General features: G+C 41.2%; 1 protein-coding gene across 2 annotated transcripts in view; it reads right to left on the bottom strand.

The window, feature by feature from the left end:
* Nucleotides 1–1828: 1828 nt before the first annotated feature.
* The window catches only part of RUNDC3B (RUN domain containing 3B), a 133396-nt gene continuing 112493 nt past the window's right edge, over nt 1829–22731 (bottom strand). The window contains exons 9-11 of one of the 2 annotated variants that reach the window (XM_074984778.1): nt 20086–20232; nt 17667–17734; nt 1829–2317 (exon numbers count right to left, since the gene is read on the bottom strand). In XM_074984778.1, coding sequence (XP_074840879.1) covers nt 2172–2317; nt 17667–17734; nt 20086–20232 — 361 coding nt within the window. In that variant the 3' untranslated portion in view covers nt 1829–2171. Of the gene's footprint in view, nt 2318–17612; nt 17735–20085; nt 20233–22731 lie in introns of both variants that reach the window. The other variant, XM_074984777.1, reaches the window with a different exon arrangement.

Consider the following 22731-nt stretch of genomic DNA (forward strand, 5'->3'; position numbering starts at 1 on the left):
AAGGCAATAATATACACACATACAATTTTGGCATTTGTAGTCAAATATTTTGGAAAAACGGACAGCAGTTAGAACTGAGACACATGTACAACCAGTTTCCTCATGCACAGACATTGACATTTACAAACTTATACTAGAATGAAAGATTACATACAACTTAAATTACATGACACTAGATGAATTTTATAGCAGCTCCTCCAACAGAGCTATCTACTGGCATGATTAAAAACCATGATTATAGCCAAAGAAGGGTGATGTATTGGGTAAGTGTTTTAAAAAGCACAAGTTGCTGAAGTTATTATGCACAAATAGGTAATGTTAACTTTATGGAATCCTGCCTCGCTCATTATCTTTTTATTAAAAACGCATCGCTATTTTAGAAATTAATATTTACTGAACACTGTACAGTTAAACTACTGAACTACCATGAGAGCAGGTGGTTTGTGCAAGAACCAGGAAATTACTTTATGCAGTAATAGGCATTCTGGTAAATCTCATGAAAGGTGCACTAATATTTTAACTACATTTTAATTTCAGGGATGATCAGAGTTGGTTAGTTCTGAAAATGTATAATTGCACACGTGATTATTAAGACAAAATTCCTGAATTCTTTTGTTTACAAATACCAAATTAGATTATCCTACCCTTTGAAAAACTAGTAGTGCCAAGGGTAATATTACAAACAGGCACATATTTCTGGTAAATATAAAGTAAATAGTATAGCTTGTAGCATCTGACGGTAAACAAAAATCTATGTGAAATTACACTGTAATTAAATAACCCTAGTACTACTGTAGCCACATGTGTAAACAATATTAGAAACTTCTTTGGCACAACAAGGCATTTTCCTCTTGATTAATAAATACAAACATTTAATTTTTAAAAAGATACTGATAAGCATTACTTTAATAGCAAAATTAATAGGACTCATATCTTACAAAGATGTAGGAATACTGTTTGCAATTCAAAAATTAACTTGCAACTTTTAAAGGTGAGAGTTAAACTTGGAAGATGTAAATTTATTTCATTTTAAAATGTTTTCAGATAGTTTATACCAGTAGCTTAATTAGAGACAGAATTTTAAAGGATTCACCTCTGTTTAAGCACTACTGCACAGAATAATCAAGAAAGTTACCCTTTGAAACTTTCATGAAAAAGAAAAAGTATAATTTAAATGACAATATACTAATGCTTATCAGACTTGCATTTTAATCCTTTTTTTTACTCATGAGATTTTTTACGGTGGGCATATTGGGGGGGAAAGTTTTTTCCCCAAAGCTCGAAGGTGATGACATCTTTGTGTTCCCCCCCTCATCTTTATATTAACATAAGACTATAAGAAAAAGCAAGCAACAAAGATGCACCTTCTACCTGCAAAGTTCTTCATCTGGGCCACACAATCATCTGGTGTCACTTCTCAATTCTTTCTTAAAATAGGAAGTAATCCTGATTTATAAGATTTGTTCCTCTGTTACATCATCAAAAACTAGGGCTGTATGCTATTTTTTAATATGGCTTTACCTGAACATGAAGTCAACTCTTAAGTGGCATAAAAACAGGAATGCATACATACTTACCTGTCAGTATTTCAGAACATTTAAGATGCCAAACAAGTTATCTGAGATTCTACATAATAGAACGTATACAAATTATAAATAGATATTTAAATAAGCAATGTTTTGTAATATAATGTAAACTAGAATTCAGCTATTCCATTGCTAACCTGCTTAGACTTAAATTCAGGAGTCCCTGTCTCTTCTGCAAGTATCGACAACTATCTCAAGCAGTGAAAGGAAATATTCGAGTTAAGAGCTTGACGAACACAGATCATGGCAGTTTAATGGAAGACTGGTTTTCACATATTTCATTCTAAAAGGTAATCATTTGTTATTAAATTGTAGATACATTCCTTACCTGACTGGGATTCTTAAACAATATCTCGAAGGGCAAATCTGGGAAAAATCCTTTTAAAGAAAAATATGACAGACAATTTAACAGGTAATGGATGTAAGATTTGTGCCTTTTCTTTATATCATTATGAAAAGGGACTAAATAAAGCAGCATATTCTTTAGCTTTCTTGAACCTTTAGGAGTCTTCACAGCAAGTCAAATTATGGCATGTAAACTGAATGCAAATAATACAAAAGCTCTTCCTTGTTATATGTATCTGCTCAAGATGGCGTTAGACCTGGACTTGTCATCTCTGCTGTAGGACTTGCAAGGTATTCACTTGATTTCAGACTTGTAAGAGATTTATAACTTGCTACAGAAGTCAGAGAGCCACAGAGACCAAGCAATGATGGAGTGTCTTCCTTCCCTGTTAAAAGAGAATTATGTTAATTACTCATACAGTGCAATTGCTAATACCAGATTTATATGAACAGGGATAACATGGAGGGAAGAGAGAATATGTATGCATTTACAGACTCTTCATCCTCAATACAAGTACACACGCACACAAATTCCACACAAGAGATCCATTTCCCCGACACCACAGTGCAAATCAATACCATTCTCTACTGGAAATCTAGCAACCACTACTCTTACCTACATGCCTCCAGCTTCCATCCAGGACACATCACACTATCCATCATTTATAGTCAACCCCTTAGATACAACTGCATCTTCTTCAATCCTACTAGCTACATCTACACTAGAGAGTTTTGCTGACAAAACTCAGAGCATCTACACACCAAATGCATTTTGTCGACAGTCTGTTGACAAAACTCAGCACTTCTCTGATGGCATTCTCCCTCTCTGCGATGGTGAACATGCCTTTGTCAACATTTTCTGTCGACAAAAAAAGCCATGTAGATACTCCAGTTGCATCTAGATTCAGTCTGGCTGCTGGCAGAATGATGCAAATGAGGGTTAACAAAATTGTAAATTTCCATATTTGTGTGGCTCATTTGCATATTCACTGCAGAAAATAAGCACTGTAGATGTGGTTCTGTTCACAGAACTGCCCCCCATTGCCAGCCCCTTATCCCTGATTTTTTTCAGGGATAAGGGGCTGGTGACAGAGGGGGGTGGTTTGCTGGCAGAACCACATCTACACTGCTTGTTTTCTGCAACAAATATACAAATGAGCCGCACAAATATGGAAATTAGCAGCCATTTGCAATTTTGCGAACCCTTATTTGCATCATACTATTGGCAGACTGAATCCAGACACAGCGTCTGGGAGGCCCTCTGTGGACAGAGAGGGCTTCGGTTCAGTGGGCAGCCCTGTTTACTGAGCTTCCAGTTGGTCATTCTTTTGGGAGAATGGCCAGGCAGTCTGGCTGCTGTCGACAGAGCAGATTGCTCTTTCGATCCACTTTTGTGTGTGGGCGTGATGTGTCGACAGGTGTTTTGCTGGAAGATCTCTTCATAGCCACTGACAGAGATCAAAACCTTTGAGCATTTGTAAAACAAATACCCACTGGAAGAAATAAAAACATATTGACAGAGCCAGACCAATACCCAGAAACCAACTCCTTCTAGATAGGCCCAAGAAGGTTAACAACAGAACACCACTTATCACCTACAGCCCCCAACTCAAACCCCAAGTCAGTGCATTATCGACAGTCTACGACATATAGCGGAACATAATGCTGCACTCTCACAGGCCCCTGGGTGACAGGCTTGTTCTTTTCTGCAAACAACAGCCTAACCTCAGGAAAATTCTCACTAAGAACCACAAACACACTGATCCTGGAAGTTTTCCTTGCAACAAACCCCGCTGCTAATTCTATCCACATATGTACATTGGCGACACCATCACTGGACCTAACCACATCAGTTACACAATCAGGCTCATATTCCACCAATCTGATGTATGCCATCATGTCCCAGCAATGCCCCTCTGCTATGTATTTGGACAAACTGGATAATCACTTCATCAAAGAATGAATGGACACAAAACACACAAACCTGTCAGTAAGCATTTTAGTTTAGCAGGTCACCAAAACTTGAAAGCCTGCATTCTAAAACAAAGAGGCTTTAACACTAGATTACAGGGAGACATCTGAGTTAGAGTTCAGTCTCAAGTTTCATACATTTCATCATGGACTCAATAAAGATATCAGTTACCTTATTTGCCACCTTTGATATATGTAGTGATCCTGGGCAGCCCACTTAACAGACATTTGCAGAAACTGTTTTCTTCTCTCTTTTCTCCCTGCTTCTTCTGTCCTATTGAGCTGATCTGTCAGTTTTTACTTCATTTTTTTCTATCTTTCTGTTATTCTCTTAGGGTGTGTCTACACTTGCATTCTTCTTTGAAAAGAGGCATGCAAATGAGGTATACATTTGCATATTCATCACCTCATTTTCATATTCAAATTTCAAAAGAGCTTTTTCGAAAGAAGAAAGCCAGTGTAGGTGCTGCTCTTGCGAAAGCGAACCCCATCTTCGAAAGAATCCTGCTTCCCTTTATTCTATGGGAAGGAGGATTCTTTCGAAGATGGGTTTACTTTTGAAAGAGCAGCACCTACACTGGCTTTCTTCTTTCCAAAAAGCTCTTTTGAAATTAGAATATGAAAATGAGGTGATGAATATGCAAATTTATACCTCATTTGCACGCCTCTTTCGAAAGAGGAATGCAAGTGTAGACACACCTTAAGTCTCACTTCTTGATCAGAATTTTTCAGATCTGAAGAAGTAGGTCTGTTCTCAAAAAAGCTCATCACTTACAAATTATATTGTTAAAGTGAGAGAGGACTGCTTTTTTGTTTTGTGAAGATACAGACTATCGTGGCTACCTCTCAGACTATACACAAATGTAGTTACCACTTTTTAGGGAAATATGCCACTGTGCCCAGCATCTCCCACAATTCTGGAGGTCTAGGTAGTTTTCCTCAATCTACAGCTCACAGATGCCAATTGGAGTCGTGGAATGATGTGGTCTGACTGTGCTTCCTCTTCTACTGCTTCCGTCCATATTTTCTGCCTCTGAGGCACCAGATAATGTTAGTTTCTGTCACTTTCCTTAAATGGAAAAAGCACAAAATCCAGGAGACAAGTCCTCTTCTTCCTCCTGATTCTAAACTAAAGGTGGGGGAATTGTCTGAAATTTGACCACATTCCTGTGAGTAAGTCTCAGAATGAGTTTTTTTCCTTTAAAATCCTCCATTGAGGCTACACTAGCATGTCATATTTTTGAAGGAAATGGTTAGGGATGAGTGGAATAGGGAGGGATAAGGGAACACACGTCAATAAGTGCAACCTCAGGCTCTAACATTCCAGACTGAAAGGGCTCTATTGCTGAAACTCCCAAGACTGACACCTCTGTGCGCCCCTTGCAAAACACATGATCATCCCTTTGAAAGGAGATTTTACTGTGAAGATCCCTAAGATGGAAAGATGGTGGCCAGTCATAAAAAAGGCTCTGAAGCCATCTCAGTCACCTGAGTGTTCCTGGCAGCTACATGCTTTGCAGGAGCATCTCTTTCCTGCCTGGACGATCTGCCCTTAAGTGCTTTGAGATGACACTGACTGTCTCAATTTTCAATGATCTTCACAGCAACAGTATTTGTAACTAATATTCCCTCTAATCTTTTCCATATGTGTGTGGATTTTTTCCATTATTTTGAAGAACAAATGTTATGTGCATTTTGATATGTGCGAATGGAGAAAAACAAATCTGGCTGTGGGCACTCTGCTAATCAGATGGAGACCATTTGAAATGTCTCCTTTTTCTTATTTTCCTTGTGCTATCTTCATTCTGTCCAAAACTACACCACCAATTGTGGTACACCTTAAAGGTCCGAGGAGTGTTGAAAAATCTCTCTAGTGTACAAAAAACGTATAGGAAGATTGGTGTCCTTGTTCACACCCTTCAAAATGCCAGGCATTCAGAGCTTCCAGGTCTTCTGTTGAAGGGTGGATTACATTATGTTTTGTGGAAGCCTACAAATCAGAGGTTTCTATCTAATCAGAATGGATCAAGCACACTTTGAAATGGTCACCAGCCTCCTGGTGGAATGAGGATATATGTCCGTTTTGCAAGTTTGTAAAAGAGCCATTTGGTCTACAGCTAATCTATTCATTAAGTACTATTAGGTGGAACTTCTGTCTTCTGCAGAGGCTTCTTTTGGCAGGGAGGTGCTGCACACAGGGACTCAAAATAAACTTTTGAGACAGCTCACAAAACAGTGAGTACTTTATTCCTACCAAACTTTTATTTCATATATTATATTCATATTAATAGCCCATATCACATTCACTACTTGCTACTTCCCAGACATCCAAATTCTGGAAGATGCTGAACTCCAGAATGTAAAATTTCTGACTGATAATTTCCTTTCTGCTAGCAGTATCTCCTACAGTTCTACCCACCCTGCATAACTCATGAGTTGAGGGTCAGACACTAAGTGGAATGGTTACCATATGACCATTTTTCTTGGTCTAATGTATGTAGCTATTTTGTTATCAGTGGCGTATTCATGAAGTTATGCAGGTTTAACAGACTGGGAATAACTCCTCTGTCAGTAAGAAGGAGCAGGGGTGTGTAGCCCGACCATACGGCACCAAAACTTTGATCCACCTCCAGGAGCTGCAGTAAGAGAAGAGCAGCCCAGATGTCCAGAATTGTGGAAATAAAAAATTTCATATAGGCTTCCACCAAACATCAGCTGTAAATTACCAGAATTATGCCATGACCTGAGATTCATTGATTTTAAGCTGAGTTGAAACCTCCCTCACTCCCTCCAAAATAAGCAAATGCTACTTCTGAAGATATATTGTTTTTCATCCTTCTTGATAATTTCTCATGACAGATACCAGATTTACACTGTACAAATGTCCAATACTGTCTCACAAACATGCAACCTGGAGGGATCATATTGCCACACAAGGCTAGGTCAGGCTACATTTAACCCATGTCTGCTGAAAATTTTTTTTTAAAAAATTAAGTGACTGAATACAATGCTTATGGAATAAACGCATATACAGCCTGAATGACCTACATTCACTCCATCCATAGGAGGGGGAAAAGTGTTGTGGTTTTTTTTTTAATTCGATGTTTTGAGAAAATATATGGGAAAAGCAGGGAAAAAGAATATGACTACTTCAGCAGTATGCATCCAACATACAAACTCTAAGATTTTGGAACACACAATATTCCTGATAAAAGTAAAGTTACCTAAATTTCCAGCTGGATAACTGATGAATGGGAACATCTCAGAAATGAGATAAAAATTAGGCACAGGGAGGCTTTAGCATTTATTCTTGAGCAAAGGGATGTTTGGGCCACCTGGCAGAGGCAACAGGAGTATCAAGGTAAAATTGGTTGTCATAGTGGCAGAACATTCTTAGATGGGTGCGTGTGGAGGAGTAAGCTATGTTCAGCATATAACAGCACTCTGTGGGTTTAGCAGCTGGGTTCGACAACTGAGAAGCTAAAATCCCACTCCCACAATGAGCTCAACAACTCTTTTCAACCACACTTTCCATTAAAATCTGCAGTTAAGGAAACCACATTTTTGAACATTACCATAAGAATGTGTTGTATTGTGGCAGGAGGGAGAATCACTTTTATCTTCGGCTCTGGCTATGTAAAACAGACGATGAGAAACTATAAAGTGTGGTGAACCAGAGAGCAAAGAAGGATGTGTTGATTTTGGTGGGCGACTTCAATGCGAAAATTGGAAGCATAAATACAGGCAGAGAACAAACCACAGGAAAAGAAGGCCTAGGCAACGTGAATGAAAATGGAGAGCGCTTCAGTGAGTTTTATTCCTGCAAAAGATTTGCTGATAGGTGGTAGTGTTTTTCCACACAAAAGGATCCATAAGGTTACTTTGGTGGTCTGGTGAAACCTGTCAGAAAACCAGAATGATCACATCTGTATCAGCATCCGTGCTGGAAGAGGAGCAGATGTAAATTCAGAGCACCATTTGGTCATGGTAAAACTCAAGTTCAAGAGACAGAATACAAAAGTGACCAAGCCCAGATTGAGATTCAACACAGACCAGATGAAGGATTTAGAGACAAGAGATGGTTTCCAAGTGCTGTCCAACATATACACACTTCTGGCAAACCTCATCCTGAAAGATGCACTGTGGAAAAAATTTGTGAACACACCAAAACAGACTAGAAAGAAACCTGCGATAAAACACTGGGAAAGAGGCATCACGAAGAATGGATCACAGCAGAAACTCTGAGGGAATGAAAGGACAGAAAAGCAGCAGTCAACAACAGAAAAACAAGAGCAGCCAAGGTGGAAGCTCAGAAACTGTATCCAGAAGCCAACAGGGAAGTTAAAAAGGCTGTAAAATGGGAAAAGAAGAATGTTGTGGAAAGCCCTGCACAACAAGCTGCAGGACAGAGAAACTTGAAAGAGCTCTATAACATCACACGGAAGCTAGCTGGGTCACAGTGTACAGTAGATCAGCCAGTACAGGATAAGGAAAGATGTGTGCTAACAAACCCAAGTCAGCAGCTCAGTAGATGGACAGAACACTTTGAAGAGCTACTGAACCGCCCTGCCCCCATGGAACCTCCCAAGTTACTACCTGCAAATACACAGCAGCAGACCTACAAAAGAAGAAATCAGAACAGCCATTGTCCATCTGAAAAGTAGAAAAACACATGGTCCAGACAACATCCTTGCAAAAGCAACCAAAGCAGGTAGTGAGACATCAGTCAATATGATGTATAATCTATCTGGGAAAATTTGGGACACTGAGGAGATCCCCTAAGACTGGAAGCATGGCTACCTTATCAAGCTTTCAAAGAAAGGCAACCTGAAGGAATGCAAGAACTGGAGGGCCATCACATTACTGTCTATTCCAGGAAAAGTGTTCAATTGGCTTTTCTTGGAGATAATGAAGACAGAGATTAATAGACAGCTCAGGGAAGAACAGTCTGGCTTCCGAAGCGAGAAATCCTGTACTGATCAAATCACAACTCTCAGGGTGATCATAGAAAAGTTGTGCGAGTGGAAGTCTACCCTGTACATAACCTTTATAGACTTTGGAAAAGCCTTTGACAGCATTGATAGACACACTTCGGTGGCATCTACACGAGTCCCTTCCTTTTGGAAGGGGCATGATAATAAGCGAGTTGGGGAGATGCTAATAAGGTGCTGCCTTGAATATGCAGTGCCTCATTAGCAAAATGGCAGCTGCGCTTACACCACCAGTGTAAATGGGAGCTTTTTCAAAGGAGCCCCCGAACTTCGAAAGCCCCTTCTTCCTAAAATCAAATAGGATTCAAACCAGCAGTAAGATTGGTTAATTACAGCACAAACTCTTCCTTGTTGGGCCAGGACTACATACTTTGAGACCCACCCATCACTTGCTGACACTCAGACAGAGAACAATTAGACAGGAAGGCAGATGAGAATTATGGTCTAATCCAGAGAGTTCAAACCGGTTACTTCTACCCACACCAGCTTGGCTAGGAGGACGGGATGGAAGGGCCCAGCTTAACCTTGGAGCTTCCTCGCACGCGATGACTTCCACTCCAAGGAATTACAAGCAAGACATTCAGTTCCACCCTCCCAGCACCCGGGACAACAAGGTTGTCAGGGACTCAAATCCCAGCAAGCCTCATCCCGTTACAGGGTACAATAACAAAACCAGAACCAGAACTTCCCACCAATCATTCAGGTTCAGAGGGACAAACTTAATTCCCAATGTGGTAGAGGAGTTCAGCAGGGTACACATCCAGCAATCCGTGGCACCAGCAGTGGAGACGATGGACTGGATGGCAGTCCTGAGGGGATGCTTAGGCGTGGCAAAGGTCAGCGAGGTTGTCAGGAAGATGACGAGGAGTTGAGGTGCCATGCTGTCAGCTGGGTTGAAGGTAGCTACAACACAACTAGGCCTATAGCAATTACTAAGAGTCTGTTAGTATTAATATGGCATCTAGCAGCATGCATATATTATATACATTAAAGTTCTTTGGTGTGTACTGATGTTACAGGTGGCCATTGCCTTGCTTCCTCCCAGGGAGGTGTGTATTCCAGGTGGTTCCTTCTTTTCTGGAGAGAAAACACAAGGGCTGCGTCTACACGTGCACGCTACTTCGAAGTAGCGGCACCAACTTCGAAATAGCGCCCGTCGCGTCTACACGCGTCGGGCGCTATTTCGAAGTTAACTTCGACGTTAGGCGGCGAGACGTCGAAGTTGCTAACCTCATGAGGGGATAGGAATAGCGCCCTACTTCGACGTTCAACGTCGAAGTAGGGACAGTGTAGATGATCCGTGTCCCGCAACGTCGAAATTGCTGGGTCCTCCATGGCGGCCATCAGCTGGGGGGTTGAGAGATGCTCTCTCTCCAGCCCCTGCGGGGCTCTATGGTCACCGTGTGCAGCAGCCCTTAGCCCAGGGCTTCTGGCTGCTTCTGCGGCAGCTGGGGATCTATGCTGCAGGCACAGGGTCTGCAACCAGTTGTCAGCTCTGTGTATCTTGTGTTGTTTAGTGCAACTGTGTCTGGGAGGGGCCCTTTAAGGGAGCGGCTTGCTGTTGAGTCCGCCCTGTGACCCTGTCTGCAGCTGTGCCTGGCATCCCTATTTCAATGTGTGCTACTTTGACGTGTAGACGTTCCCTTGCTGCGCCTATTTCGATGTTGGGCTGAGCAACGTCGAAGTTGAACATCGACGTTGCTGGCCCTGGAGGACGTGTAGACGTTATTCATCGAAATAGACTATTTTGATGTCGCAACATCGAAATAAGCTATTTCGATGTTGGCTGCACGTGTAGACGTAGCCAAGGTCAGCCGGTCTTGGATGTGATCCAAGCCTTGGTAATGGTTATTGGTTCCCTTTTAGAGTCTAAAGCAGTCTACACCCCCACCTTTGTATGAGTGCAGTACATGAGTCTGTGTTCCCAGGCTAGGGTGTTTAATTACAACAGTATCTCCAGGATTAGATTTGGAGTCCTTGAGTGGCGCAACCAAAGTTGAGGAATTTTTCCCTGTAGGGAAGAATCCTCTGCTGATTGGAGTGCCCGTAGGGGTTTGCTCATTGTTTAGTTGCTGCACCACCTTATTCAGCCTGTTTTTCCAAGTGTCAGCCGTGGGCTTCAAGTGGCTTTTTAACAGCCCATTCCAGCGCTCGACTATGCTGTTGGACGGGGGTCGATATGGGCGGTGGTAAGTCCACTCAATTCCATGCTTAGTAGCCCACTCTTGTACTACTTTGTTTTTAAAGTGTGAGCTGTTGTCAGACTGGATTTCTCAAGGTGCTGGGACAATTGCTGTTAAGCGGTTTAGTCCCATAATTGTGGACAGTCCTGTTGCCAATGGGGCAGGGTATGCAAAACCAATTCCTGAAACAACTTCCATTCCAGTCAAGAGGTACTTACACCTTTGCCTGGTAGTAGGAAGTGGGCCAATGTAATCAACCTGCCAGGTTGCCCATAGTGTTTTCCCATCTCTTAGTCTGGCAAATCGCTGTCCTTCAGCTATGTGTTTTCAGGTTTTAGCACAGATAGTACAGGCTTGCAACAGGTCTCTGGCCTGTTGGTGAGTGATAGGCCACCCCCTGATATGTGCTTGCCGCACCAGCTCATCACTCCCTGTGTGCCCCAGAGTTCCATGCAGCCATAGATACAAATGTTCCCAATCTGCTTGGGTGGCAGAGATCTGGGCTGCTGCATCTGCCAGGTTATTTAGCTGTGCAGCTGGAGTGTTATTCTTTTGCTGGGCTGACGCATGTCCTATACTTAAGGGTTGCTGGGTGGCATGGTGGTACTCACTAGGCATTCCCACCTTCCATAGGGATTCGTTAATTAAGGTGGAGTTCTGTGCGGTATTAGCTTTCCAGCATGGACATTCCTCTACCCATCCCGAGAACAAACAAACAATAACCAGCACATTTTTAAAAGATTTACATTTGGGTAGCTGAATGAAGTTCATTTGTAACTGCAGGAACAGTCCTAAAGGCAGAGATCTAGTTGCCAGAACTGTCTTTACAGGTTTGCCCACGTCGTGGGCTTGGCAGACAGGGCAAGCCAGACAGTAGTTTGGGCTACTTAGGAGAATTTGGAAGCAAACCAATTTGCTTGAACAGCAGTAATCATCCCCCTGCTTCGCTTACATGAGTCAGGCTGTTAGTAAGATAAGCACAAACATAAAATACAAAACCACATTCTTCATTTTAAAAGGAGATTCATGATGTTTAGGTTGTTCTTCAGTAACTACCAGCTTTTCCTGTTTCTGAAAGACAAAAGAATACTTTTCTACCCCCTTTGGGGTGGCAGGTTACATATTGGAATATTCCATTTACAAATATGCTCAGTTCTTTCTAAACTCTGCAGGCTACTGACTCTGACTTTTCTCCAGACCCTTAGAGTTAAGGACTTACTCACTTACTCTTAACCTCAAATCACATGCTTATTTTCCAAAGTGACATGTTATTGGATATTACCATTTTAAGTATTACAAAAGGGATTTAGATCCTTTGTACCTATATTGAAAGGTGTCCATATCGGAAGGCGTCCCCTCCTTATGGATGCACCAGCAGGACAAACAGACAGACAGACAACAAACAACATTAAACAAAACTCCATGACACATACACATACACCACAACATAAATGTTTACATAACTACACTTTGTAACACAAAGAGTTAAGAACTTGAACTAAAGCTTTCAGACTTGGGCAGTTTCTTCAAGGTCTTATAATCTGGGCTTTTGTCCAAGGAGCTGTATCTCACAGCCAGATACAAAACTACTCCAATATTCCTTTTTCTCTTTTAGTTTACAAGCAGTTCTCTGCTTACAGAGCTGCAACCGTGATTCCTCTGATTGTCCCCAGTTCTTTTCCAACATTTCCTCGTCCCATTTAGGGTCACGCCATCCTTCCTGGGTGAATTCCTTCTCTATGTTGGGGAAATCCATGTTGTTTATCATGACTGGTTTCATTTTGTCACTGTGGTACAGCCTGTGTCACAACCCTGCTCGCTGCGCCAATTCTGTTAGCCAGTGGCCAGGTAATGTGTGGTGAGGTACTCCCCTGGGTCCTAAGCAACCCAGTTTTTTACTGTTAGAGCAGGCAGCTACTAGCACACTCACCCACGGCCAGGCTGTAGTAACCAAACGGTTAAAGTTCTTTTGTTGTGCCGGCTGTGTTGCAGTGACAAAAGGGTTAACAAAATAGTTAGGCTTGGATCTTAACTAGTTACAAGTTTATTAAAGCTACAGTTATAAGCGTGCGGTTACAAAAGGCTATTGTTTACTTCTTATATGCTAGCAAAGTACAGGTGTTAACAAGTTACGTTACAATCCAATACAAAGATATCTGTGATCATCTAACACAATGATATCTTGGCACAATGACATCTAGTTACAGAGCTCTAATTCTTTAGCTGTGCACAAAAAAAAGTCAGAGACCTAGCATGGGTGTATCTTACCCTCTCTGCGTCTCTCGATACCAGTGTAGCCAAGCCGGATCGGTCACTCAATTCCGCGGAAAGACGAATACGAGGTTGGGCGTCCCCAGTTGTGGACCTCGGGAGGCAATCACCTGACCCGACCAGCAGGTAGTTGGTGGAATGCACTCAAAGTTAGAGTTCTGCTGGACCCATCTTTTATACCCCTTTTGGGTTACGTATTCTCTTTCTTATCTATGGTGCCAGATCATACTGGTCTGTCTTTGTGACTCCAGTTTGTTACAAGGGCATTTCTACTTAGTTTGCACTTGTAAGACAAGAGATAAACAATTTAGGAGTACAGGACATTCTTTTGTGCGGGCGGGGCACGTCCCCTTCTGGGTGATTGTGTGTGTGCGCATCATATTGATCAATGCCAGCTGGGGTGATTTCTGAGGGTCCCCCCCCCTCTCATGTTGACAGTCTGGCCTGTTAGCCTTCTAGCTGTACTTTCTGCTTCTCAGGGTCACGATAAGCCAGCATATCTGGGCCTCAATGAGGGCATCAAAGACTGTGCTGTCAGCAGCCATTTCCGTGCCTTGTGTGCTCCTCAGGTGGGGGGGGGGCCAACGAGCAAGCTGGCTTGTAAGGGGGAGACTCTGTCTGGCTACACCCCGTCTACCCAGGCGGCGCACGATTCAAAAGCAGCACTTTAAAATCATGCATGGCTGTCGTCATGCTACTGAGGCACTGCATATTCATGGCAGCACCTCATTACCATCTTTCCAACTCGCTCATTACCATGCCTCTTCCAAAAGGAAGGGACTAGGGTAAACACAGCCTGTGTGGAAACTGCTGCAACACCATGGCATCTCATCCAAAATTATTAACTTGATTCATTTGACGTATGAACCCTCGACATGCCAAGTTGTTCACAATGGTGTCTTGACAGAATCCTTCAGCATACTGTCGGGAGTGTGACAAGGGTGCCTATTGTCATCTTTCCTGTTCTTGATCAGGACAATGAATGGCCATCAACAAGGCTGTCAGTGGACACTTTTCAAACAGCTAGAGGATATTGATTTTGCTGACGTCACTCTCCTTTCACACCAGCATGAGAGAAAAGATTACAACACTGGACAAAACTGCCTCAGTGACTGGACTGAGCAGCAACAAGGGAAAAAACAAGACAATGAGGATCAACCAGTCCAACACCACCATCATCACACTGGGAAGGGATGACCTGGAAGATGTGGAGCAATTCACCTACTTGGGGGGTATTATGGGCAGAGATGGAGGAACAGATAAGGATATCAATGGCACGGTAGGGAAAGCAACAGTTGCATTCAAGACTCTTGTCCCATACAGAGTTCACAAATAATACCTGCGAAGACGAAACTGCATAACTTCAACACAAATTAAGAGCATGCTCATGCTTGGATGTGAGACCTGGCATACTAAAAAAATCTTCAAATCACAAGCTACAGATATTCATAAACAGATGTTTGAGGTACAACCTTCATATCAAATGGCAAGACTTTGTCACAAATGAGGAGCTTTGGAACAGAGCAGGATAAGAATCATTTGACATTGAAATCAAGAGAATGAAGTGGGGATGGCTAAGCCACACTGTCAGAAAACCATCATCCAGTATAGTTTGTTGTGCACTCACACAGAACCTGCAAGGAAAATGCAAAAGATGAAGACTTTGGACAACATGGTGAAGGTCCACTGAGATTGAAGGACCACAACTGGGGTACTGCTGGAGCCAGCTAGAAGTTGTGTCCCCAGACACAGTGAAGTGGAGGAGACTTGTAGATTTCCTATGCTCCATGAGGAATGCAAAGGTTACATAGTAGTAGAAGTCTGTCTATATGGATTTTTCAGACTGTTAGACACCACTGTGTAGTTTATTTACATTACTCTTTTTACCACTGTTACTGATCCATACATCATAGCATTTGTAATGGCAGTTTCTCCTCAGCCTTCTGCCAAGAAGAGGAAAGTGCAGACAGCTCTTCCCTATCTTTGTTCTGGTTCAGCTAGTCTGCCTCCCTCTCTAGCATTTCCTTCCTGTGCTGCCTTGTGCATTAATGGGCTCTCTCTTTAACAGATTAGAGTGAGCAAGGAAAGATTAATTAAGCAGAGTCAGGTCCACCCTGGAGTGAGTTAATTGATATTTGATCAAATTGATGGTTCCCAGAACTCTGCCACATGTGTGCAAGCTACAGGAGGACACTGTAGTTCGCTGCCTGATTTTGGACGTCCCTTGCTCTGATGTAACTGTTGGGGCATCTTTGCTGGGGAAGTCCTGGTCTCAGAATACAAGTTGGTCTCAGTGATTTTACCATGAGCATGAACTTGAGCTGTGACTCTCTCACTGAGTGATCTGGCAGAGCACTTTTTGCAATGTGGACACATTTGAGAAACATGTGCCTTACCCTGACAACAAATGCATTGGGAGTGTCTGTCTGACACTGGAATGAAGAGCCTGCAGGTTGCGCACCTTTAAAGCCAGTGAGCCTGGCATTTTTCTATCTCCTAGGGGGAGAGGGTTAGCAGTAGCGAGAAATGGCTGGGTGCCAGAAGCAACTGGCTGATGAACAGAAAAGAGATTTTTTTTTTTTTTTAAGATAAAGAAGGGAGCTAAACAACTTGGATGAATAATGGTGCCAATAACTAACTGTAATAAATTAACTATTCACAGAGGAAAACAGAGAGGTGCTGGAGTTCTGACCTGAGGCAAGGGTGGTAAAACAAACTGAACTGAGGGATGGTTGACAGCGTACATCAGGCAATGGCTCACAGATGCATGAGATGTGTACTGCACATGTGCAGTGCACTGGGGTACTACTGCCAGAAATTTCCTGACAAAAAAGCACAGGCATCATAAACACCTTAAGTGGCACATCCACATGGATACTCTTTGAAGAAGAACTTAAATCTCAGTTAGCAGGGCATTATTTTAGTAACAAAAGATCAAAAGTGGTTAAGAGACCTGAATCAAAAACCTAGCACAAACTCACTAAAACTACCACACAACTACTTAACTAACGATAAGAAGACACAAAACACAAAGGAGTGAGGAAAGTACTTTTTGCAACAAATCTGCACTCACTCCAACCACCATCACTGGCAGTAAGATGTAAATGAGGGAAATTGTGGAGTCTTCACCCTTGAATAACACCATGCAGCAGTGCATATCAACAGAGAGCACTTGGGCTATGCCAACAAACAGCACTGAGGGAAAAATTCTCTGACAACTATGCATGAGGCATGCCTTTTCCTACAGTGGATAGCACTCAAAGAAAAGTGGTATTGCATATGACAAAAATTAAAAAAACCTACATTGCCATCAGAAGGACCAAGTACAAGGTGTATGTAGAACTAGACTTCTGACGTGAAGCATAACAATGAACTGAGAAATTACTCTGAATGAACTAGGTGTACACAATAGAGCTTGAAACAGATATAGATTTTAAGGCACTGTTCACAACCACAGTTCAACTGGGACAATAACTTTACAATGGTCTTTAAAGATGTGCTTCAAAAGAGGAAGCTTTTGTATTTCCCAGGCTGAACATAACTAAAGTTTGACAGAGAAAGGGAAATTCTTCACAGTAACTCAAACTGAACATTTAGATTCTTAAATGTCTTGTTGCACCTTCCTGCTAATTCACAGTTGGCCACAAGAAGGGAGTACTTGAAAGAAAACTGAAGATACTAATGGGTAGTGCTAGCTACTGATAGTATCTGTTGCTTACTTTATCTCCCTACCCCTTAATTTGAATGGAGAGCATATGGCAGCCTGTAGCACCACAGCCAAAGGCATTATCTGAATGTCAGGTACGATGAGACTGGAGAGAAGGAACAGCGAGATAACAACATTGAAAGGGAGGTGCAAAGACCAAGGTTTGGAATTTTAGGGACTCCTGGAATCTTAAGTTAATTATAGCAAAAAATGACACCAGATCTCAAGTAGTGAAAAGAGGACATGTAAAAATCGTATTTGAACTCAACATAAAATCTAGTTTTAAACACAGCACAAAATGTACTATTCATATCTTTGACACATTTGATATGTGCCAACTTATCTTCAGTAAAGTGCTTGGGAAAAACTACATCAAGTTCAACACATTAACTTTGAACAGGTACATTTAATTCCTTACGCATATTAGGCAGAAGATTTGCTCCCTAGAAGAAAAGCAATACGCCTTGATTGCTGAAATTGAAGAGTACTTGGAAAGTATTTAGTAAAAAAAGTATAAATAAGGACCTGAACAAAGTGGACTCTTCACGCAGTATTTTACCTTCACTTAATAAAATTATTCCAGCTTGCTTTCCACCTCTGTCTTGTGAATTACCTGGGTCCAGAGATGCCTGAGAAAGACTAACTTCTGCTGAGAATTGGTCGAGACTTTGAAAACTTTTCCTGTAAAACATATATAATTTTCTTTCATTAATAAAGAAAATTTATGACAGCCTATTGATACACTAGCGTGCTTAATCACTGTATTTTAAAAAAGTGGCAAGATTAGCTGATCTTCCTTCAATAGTCTCTTTTTCAGTTTTTCTACCATAAGTTATGGAAAAGATGAATTTGGTGAATACTCTAGAGAGGGGAAAAAAAGAAGAAATACCAGTACATGAAAAAAGTTGTACTTTTCACTACAAAAGACTGAAACCTGAAAGAATGAAAATTCATTACTAAAAGCTAACTCTGTTAGGGTAATCAAATATGGCACAATGATGTACTTTCTTTTTCTCCCTTGATTATTTGAACAATACTGTGAAAGGTATTTGAAGATGAACTGAACTATATGAAAAGTATATTATTACAAGTAGCTCTTTAGTACACAGGAACAGCTAAATGCAAAATTAATCCAATGTGACCATACCCTGACAGTTTAGGTATACAAACTTTGTGTTCTTCAGTGCATTCATTTAATTTCTCTCAGGAAAGTTAAACCTGGTTAAGACATTCCTAGAACTAAACACCATCTCTTTAGAGCTACAAGTTGCACCTCCGTAAACTAGCATGCTCTGGTCCATCAAGACCATGGAGTCTCTTGTACAAGACAGTACAGGAGCCTAGATCTTTTACAAAGAGGACAGCAACCAATTATTCTCCCTGCTCACTGAAGGTATGACAAAAAGTAATGGGCTTATATACAGCAAGGAAGATGTAGTTTATATAATCAGGAAAAAGCTAACTATAAAAAGTTACCAAGAAAGGTTACAGAATCACTATTGTGGATGGTTTTTAAAATAGGTTACAAGTATCAGAAGGTTACTCATATTAGTCTATAAGGTGCCACAGGACTTCTTGTTGTTTTTGCAGATACAGACTAACAGATTTATGGAGCATAAGCTTTCGTGGTAAAGACCCACTTCATCAGATGCACTTCCCACTTCTCAGGAATTTCCACTTCATACATCTGACAAAGTGGGTCTTTGCCCACAAAAGCTTATGTTCCAAAAAAATCTGCTAGTCTATAAGGTGCCACAGGACTTCTTAAAATAGGTTAGACCATGTTTTGCAAAGTGTGGTACACATGCTACCAGTGGTACATAAAAGCATTTCAAGGGATACGTGACAGAAAAAAATCAGGACCTAATGTCCAACCTGAACCTCCCCTGCTGCAGTTTCAGTCTATTGCCTCTTGTTCTATCCTCAGAGGCAAGGAAGAACAAGTTCCCTCCCTCTGCCTTATGACACCCTTTTAGATACCTGAAAACTGCTATCATGTCCCCCCTCAATCTTCTCTTTTCCAAACTAAACAAGCCCAATTCTTTCAGCCTTTCTTCATAGGTCATGTTCTCTAGACCTTTGATCATTCTCATTGCCCTCCTCTGGACCCTCTCCAATTTCTCCACATCCTTCCTGAACTGCGGTGCCCAGAACTGGACACAATACTCCAGCTGAGGCCTAACCAGCGTAGAGTAGAGCAGGAGAATGACTTCTTGTGTTTTGTTCACAACACACCTGTTAATGCATCCTAGAATCACGTTTGCTTTTTTTGCAACAGCATCACACTGTTGACTCATATTTAGCTTGTGGTCCACTATAACCCCTAGATCCCTTTCTGCTGTGCTCATTCCTAGGCAGTCCTTTCCCATTCTGTATGTGTGACACTGATTGTTCCTTCCCAAGTGGAGCACTTTGCATTTGTCCTTATTAAACTTCATCCTGTTTACCTCAGCCCATTTCTCCAGTTTATCCAGATCCTTTTGAATTACGACCCTATCCTCCAAAGAAGTTGCAACCCCTCCCAGCTTGGTATCATCTGCAAACTTAATAAGTGTACTTTCTATGTCAATATCTAAATCGTTAATGAAGATATTGAACAGAACTGGTCCTAAAACAGACCCCTGCGGAACCCCACCAGTTATAGTTTTCCAGCAGGATTGAAAACCATTAATAACTACTCTCTGGGTATGGTCATCCAGCCAGTTGTTCACCCACCTTATAGTAGCCCCATCTAAGTTGTATTTGCATAGTTTATTGATAAGTATATTATGTGAGACCGTGTCAAATGCTTTACTGAAGTCTAGGTATACCACATCCACCGTAGACCCAGCCATAGTGTCTTAATTCCAAACTCCTAAATACTTAAACTCCATCCTAACTCATACTTTTCGCCAGCATGCTCATGTCCTGCGGGCACTGTTAGTACTAGGAGTGGGTACATTAGCAGATGATGCGTCAGGGAAACAGAGAAGATATTAGTATGATTCTGACTACTATGCCCCCCAGTAAGAGTGAAAAAAAAATCAACTTACTCATCCCATTGTTGACTATGCTTTCTATAAAATAGAGTATCCAGGGCAACAGCATTAACATCCAGAGCTCCTGGGGAAGGCCACTGATTGGTGAGGTGAGTAGTTAGCTCTTGTCTTGATCTCAAATCATTGTTCTTTAGCACTGTTCTGTTAACATAAAGATAGTGAATAGTTAAGTCACAGCGCAAGCATTAATAAATAATTCTATCCAGATTCATGTTCCCTCTTGAATGATGATAAATCACACTTTATCTTCTGAAAAAAACCTTGCATCTTAAAGATACAGTTTGACTTCATTACTGGATAACAACAAACCTGTGATTCTGCAGGATAGAGGATCAGTGGCATAAATAGTACCTGCATTTAAAAAGTATGTGATTTAACCTTTTCACAAAATACAGAATCTAATCAGAAATGTTTTTCTGGAACACAACTCTTTAGGCAAATTTAGTTATAGGACAGCGTGTATGCCATATGCCAGTGCAGAAGTACCAACAAAACTAGCTGTGAACACTTTACAATTATTAGTAATAGTTTGCATGTCTGAGCCTTTCATATAGAATATGCTACTGAATATTTTATAAGCTTGAGTTAGTTTGGTCTCATTTCCCTCCTGTGAAGCAGGCACCAAGATATTGAATCAGTTGCTCAGGATTACCAGGCTTTGTCTTAAGTGCAAGACCAGCTTTTTTCCAAACAGTATAATGGAAACAGCAACCTGCTCTTACAGAACAGCAAAGTAAAAGTTAAATAAAAAAGGCAGCTTAATCTGTAATTTATCCAGAAAACCTTAAAGGCTGCTTTTACACCATATTTGTCTCATTTGCTGTGAGAAGTCACATTGCAGAATCAAACGTTCAGTAACTGGAACACAAGCTACTCTGATTGCCAGTGCTTTGTCTGAAATACTGACCTGAATTACCAATAGTTTGGATGATACTTGCTCATTAGTTTAACTATATTTATATTTCTGTGCATTAGCAAATAGGTGAATTTTTCTTGTCAAAGTTGTTTTGTTTTTCAATGCAGTTTTAGCTTACAGACAGTTAAACCATTTAGACCAAAACTTCATAGGGTCCTTCCCAATACCATATAAAGAATCAGAGGCCTACAAAAAGATAAAATAGGTCAAAGGCAGCTTATTCTTCATCTCCATTTTTTTAACTCTTTATGTTTGGTCTTTCCCCACAATTATGAGGCAGGGAGGGTATGCATAAAATGTTGTAATTTTTGTAATAGAAAACAATGATAAAGTTACATTGATAAAGTTATTGATAAATGACAAAAAGGGGGAACTTATTTTGCGGATCCTTTTTCCCCCATCAAAGAATTCATAAAGCAAAAACAGGTAATTTCATGTAGCTGGACACAGCCACATTTCATTACTTATCAACACTATGAATTCTTCTATTCATCATCTTCACATATCCCTTCTTTTCATGTGAATACCACGCAGACAACCCAAATCTGTTGAAATTTAAAGTGTCATGTATATGAGCCTATGCAGTTATGTCTGCAGAGCATTAACCTGCACTACAACTACTCCATTACCATTTTCAGTGCCAATGTTAGCTCATTGGAGGAATAGGTAGCCAAATAGCAAGAGGGGCAAAATGGAGATCTATGAGGAAATGACAATAGTAGAATTTCATGCAGTAGTGTGTAATCTAGGTTGTTAGCGTGTTTCTTCACATGCATTCCAATAAGGTGTGTGCACACACGCCCGGTACCTGGAAGATTTTTTCCCCTAGCAGCTAGCCATATGGCTGGCAGGGGTGCCCTCTCAAATGGTGCCTGCCTGGTATCCAACATACAGCCCTGCTGACCTGCCCTGTACCCAGTTCTTTCCACTAGTGACAATTAGCTAGAATCTCTCTGCACTTGTCTTCACAAGCGCACTAGCAGCTGGCTTTAAATCCGAGTGAGAAAAATAGAAAGAACATAAACTCTGCCAAATGAAGTGAAAAATATAATTAGGAAGGTCAAAAGAGAATTTCTAATCAAATTAAAGAATTCAAAAAGTGTTAGCAAAAAATGTGTAAGTACATCAGAAGCAAGAAGCCTGCTAAACAACCAGTGGGGCCACTGGATGATCGAGATGCTAAAGGAGAACTCAAGGATGAAAAAGCCATTGCAGAGAAACTAAATGATTTCTTTGCATCAGTCTTCATGGCTGAGGATGTGAGGGAGATTTCCAAATCTGAGCAATTCTTTTCAGGTAACAAATCTGATGAACTGTTTCAAATTGAGGTATCATTAGAAGAGGCTTTGGAACAAACTGATAAACTAAATAGTAACAAGTCACCAGGATCAGATGGCATTCACCCAAGAGTTCTGAAGGAACTCAAATGTGAAACTGCAGAAGTACTAACTGTAGATTGTAACCTGTCATTTAAATCAGCTTCTGTTCCAGATGTCTGAAGGGTAGCAAATGTGACACCAATCGTTAAAAAGGGCTACAGAGGTGTTCCTGGCAACAACAGGCCAATCAGTCTGACTTCAGTACTGGGCAAACTGGTTGCAACTCTAGTAAAGAACAGAAGTGTCAGACATTGATGAACATAATTCGTTGGGGAAGAGTCAGCATGGCTTCTGTAAAGGGAAGTCGTGCCTCACCAAGCTATTAGAATTTTTTGAAAGGATAAA

This window comes from Carettochelys insculpta, chromosome 2 (assembly GCF_033958435.1).
Source record: "Carettochelys insculpta isolate YL-2023 chromosome 2, ASM3395843v1, whole genome shotgun sequence".
NCBI lineage: Eukaryota > Metazoa > Chordata > Testudines > Carettochelyidae > Carettochelys > Carettochelys insculpta.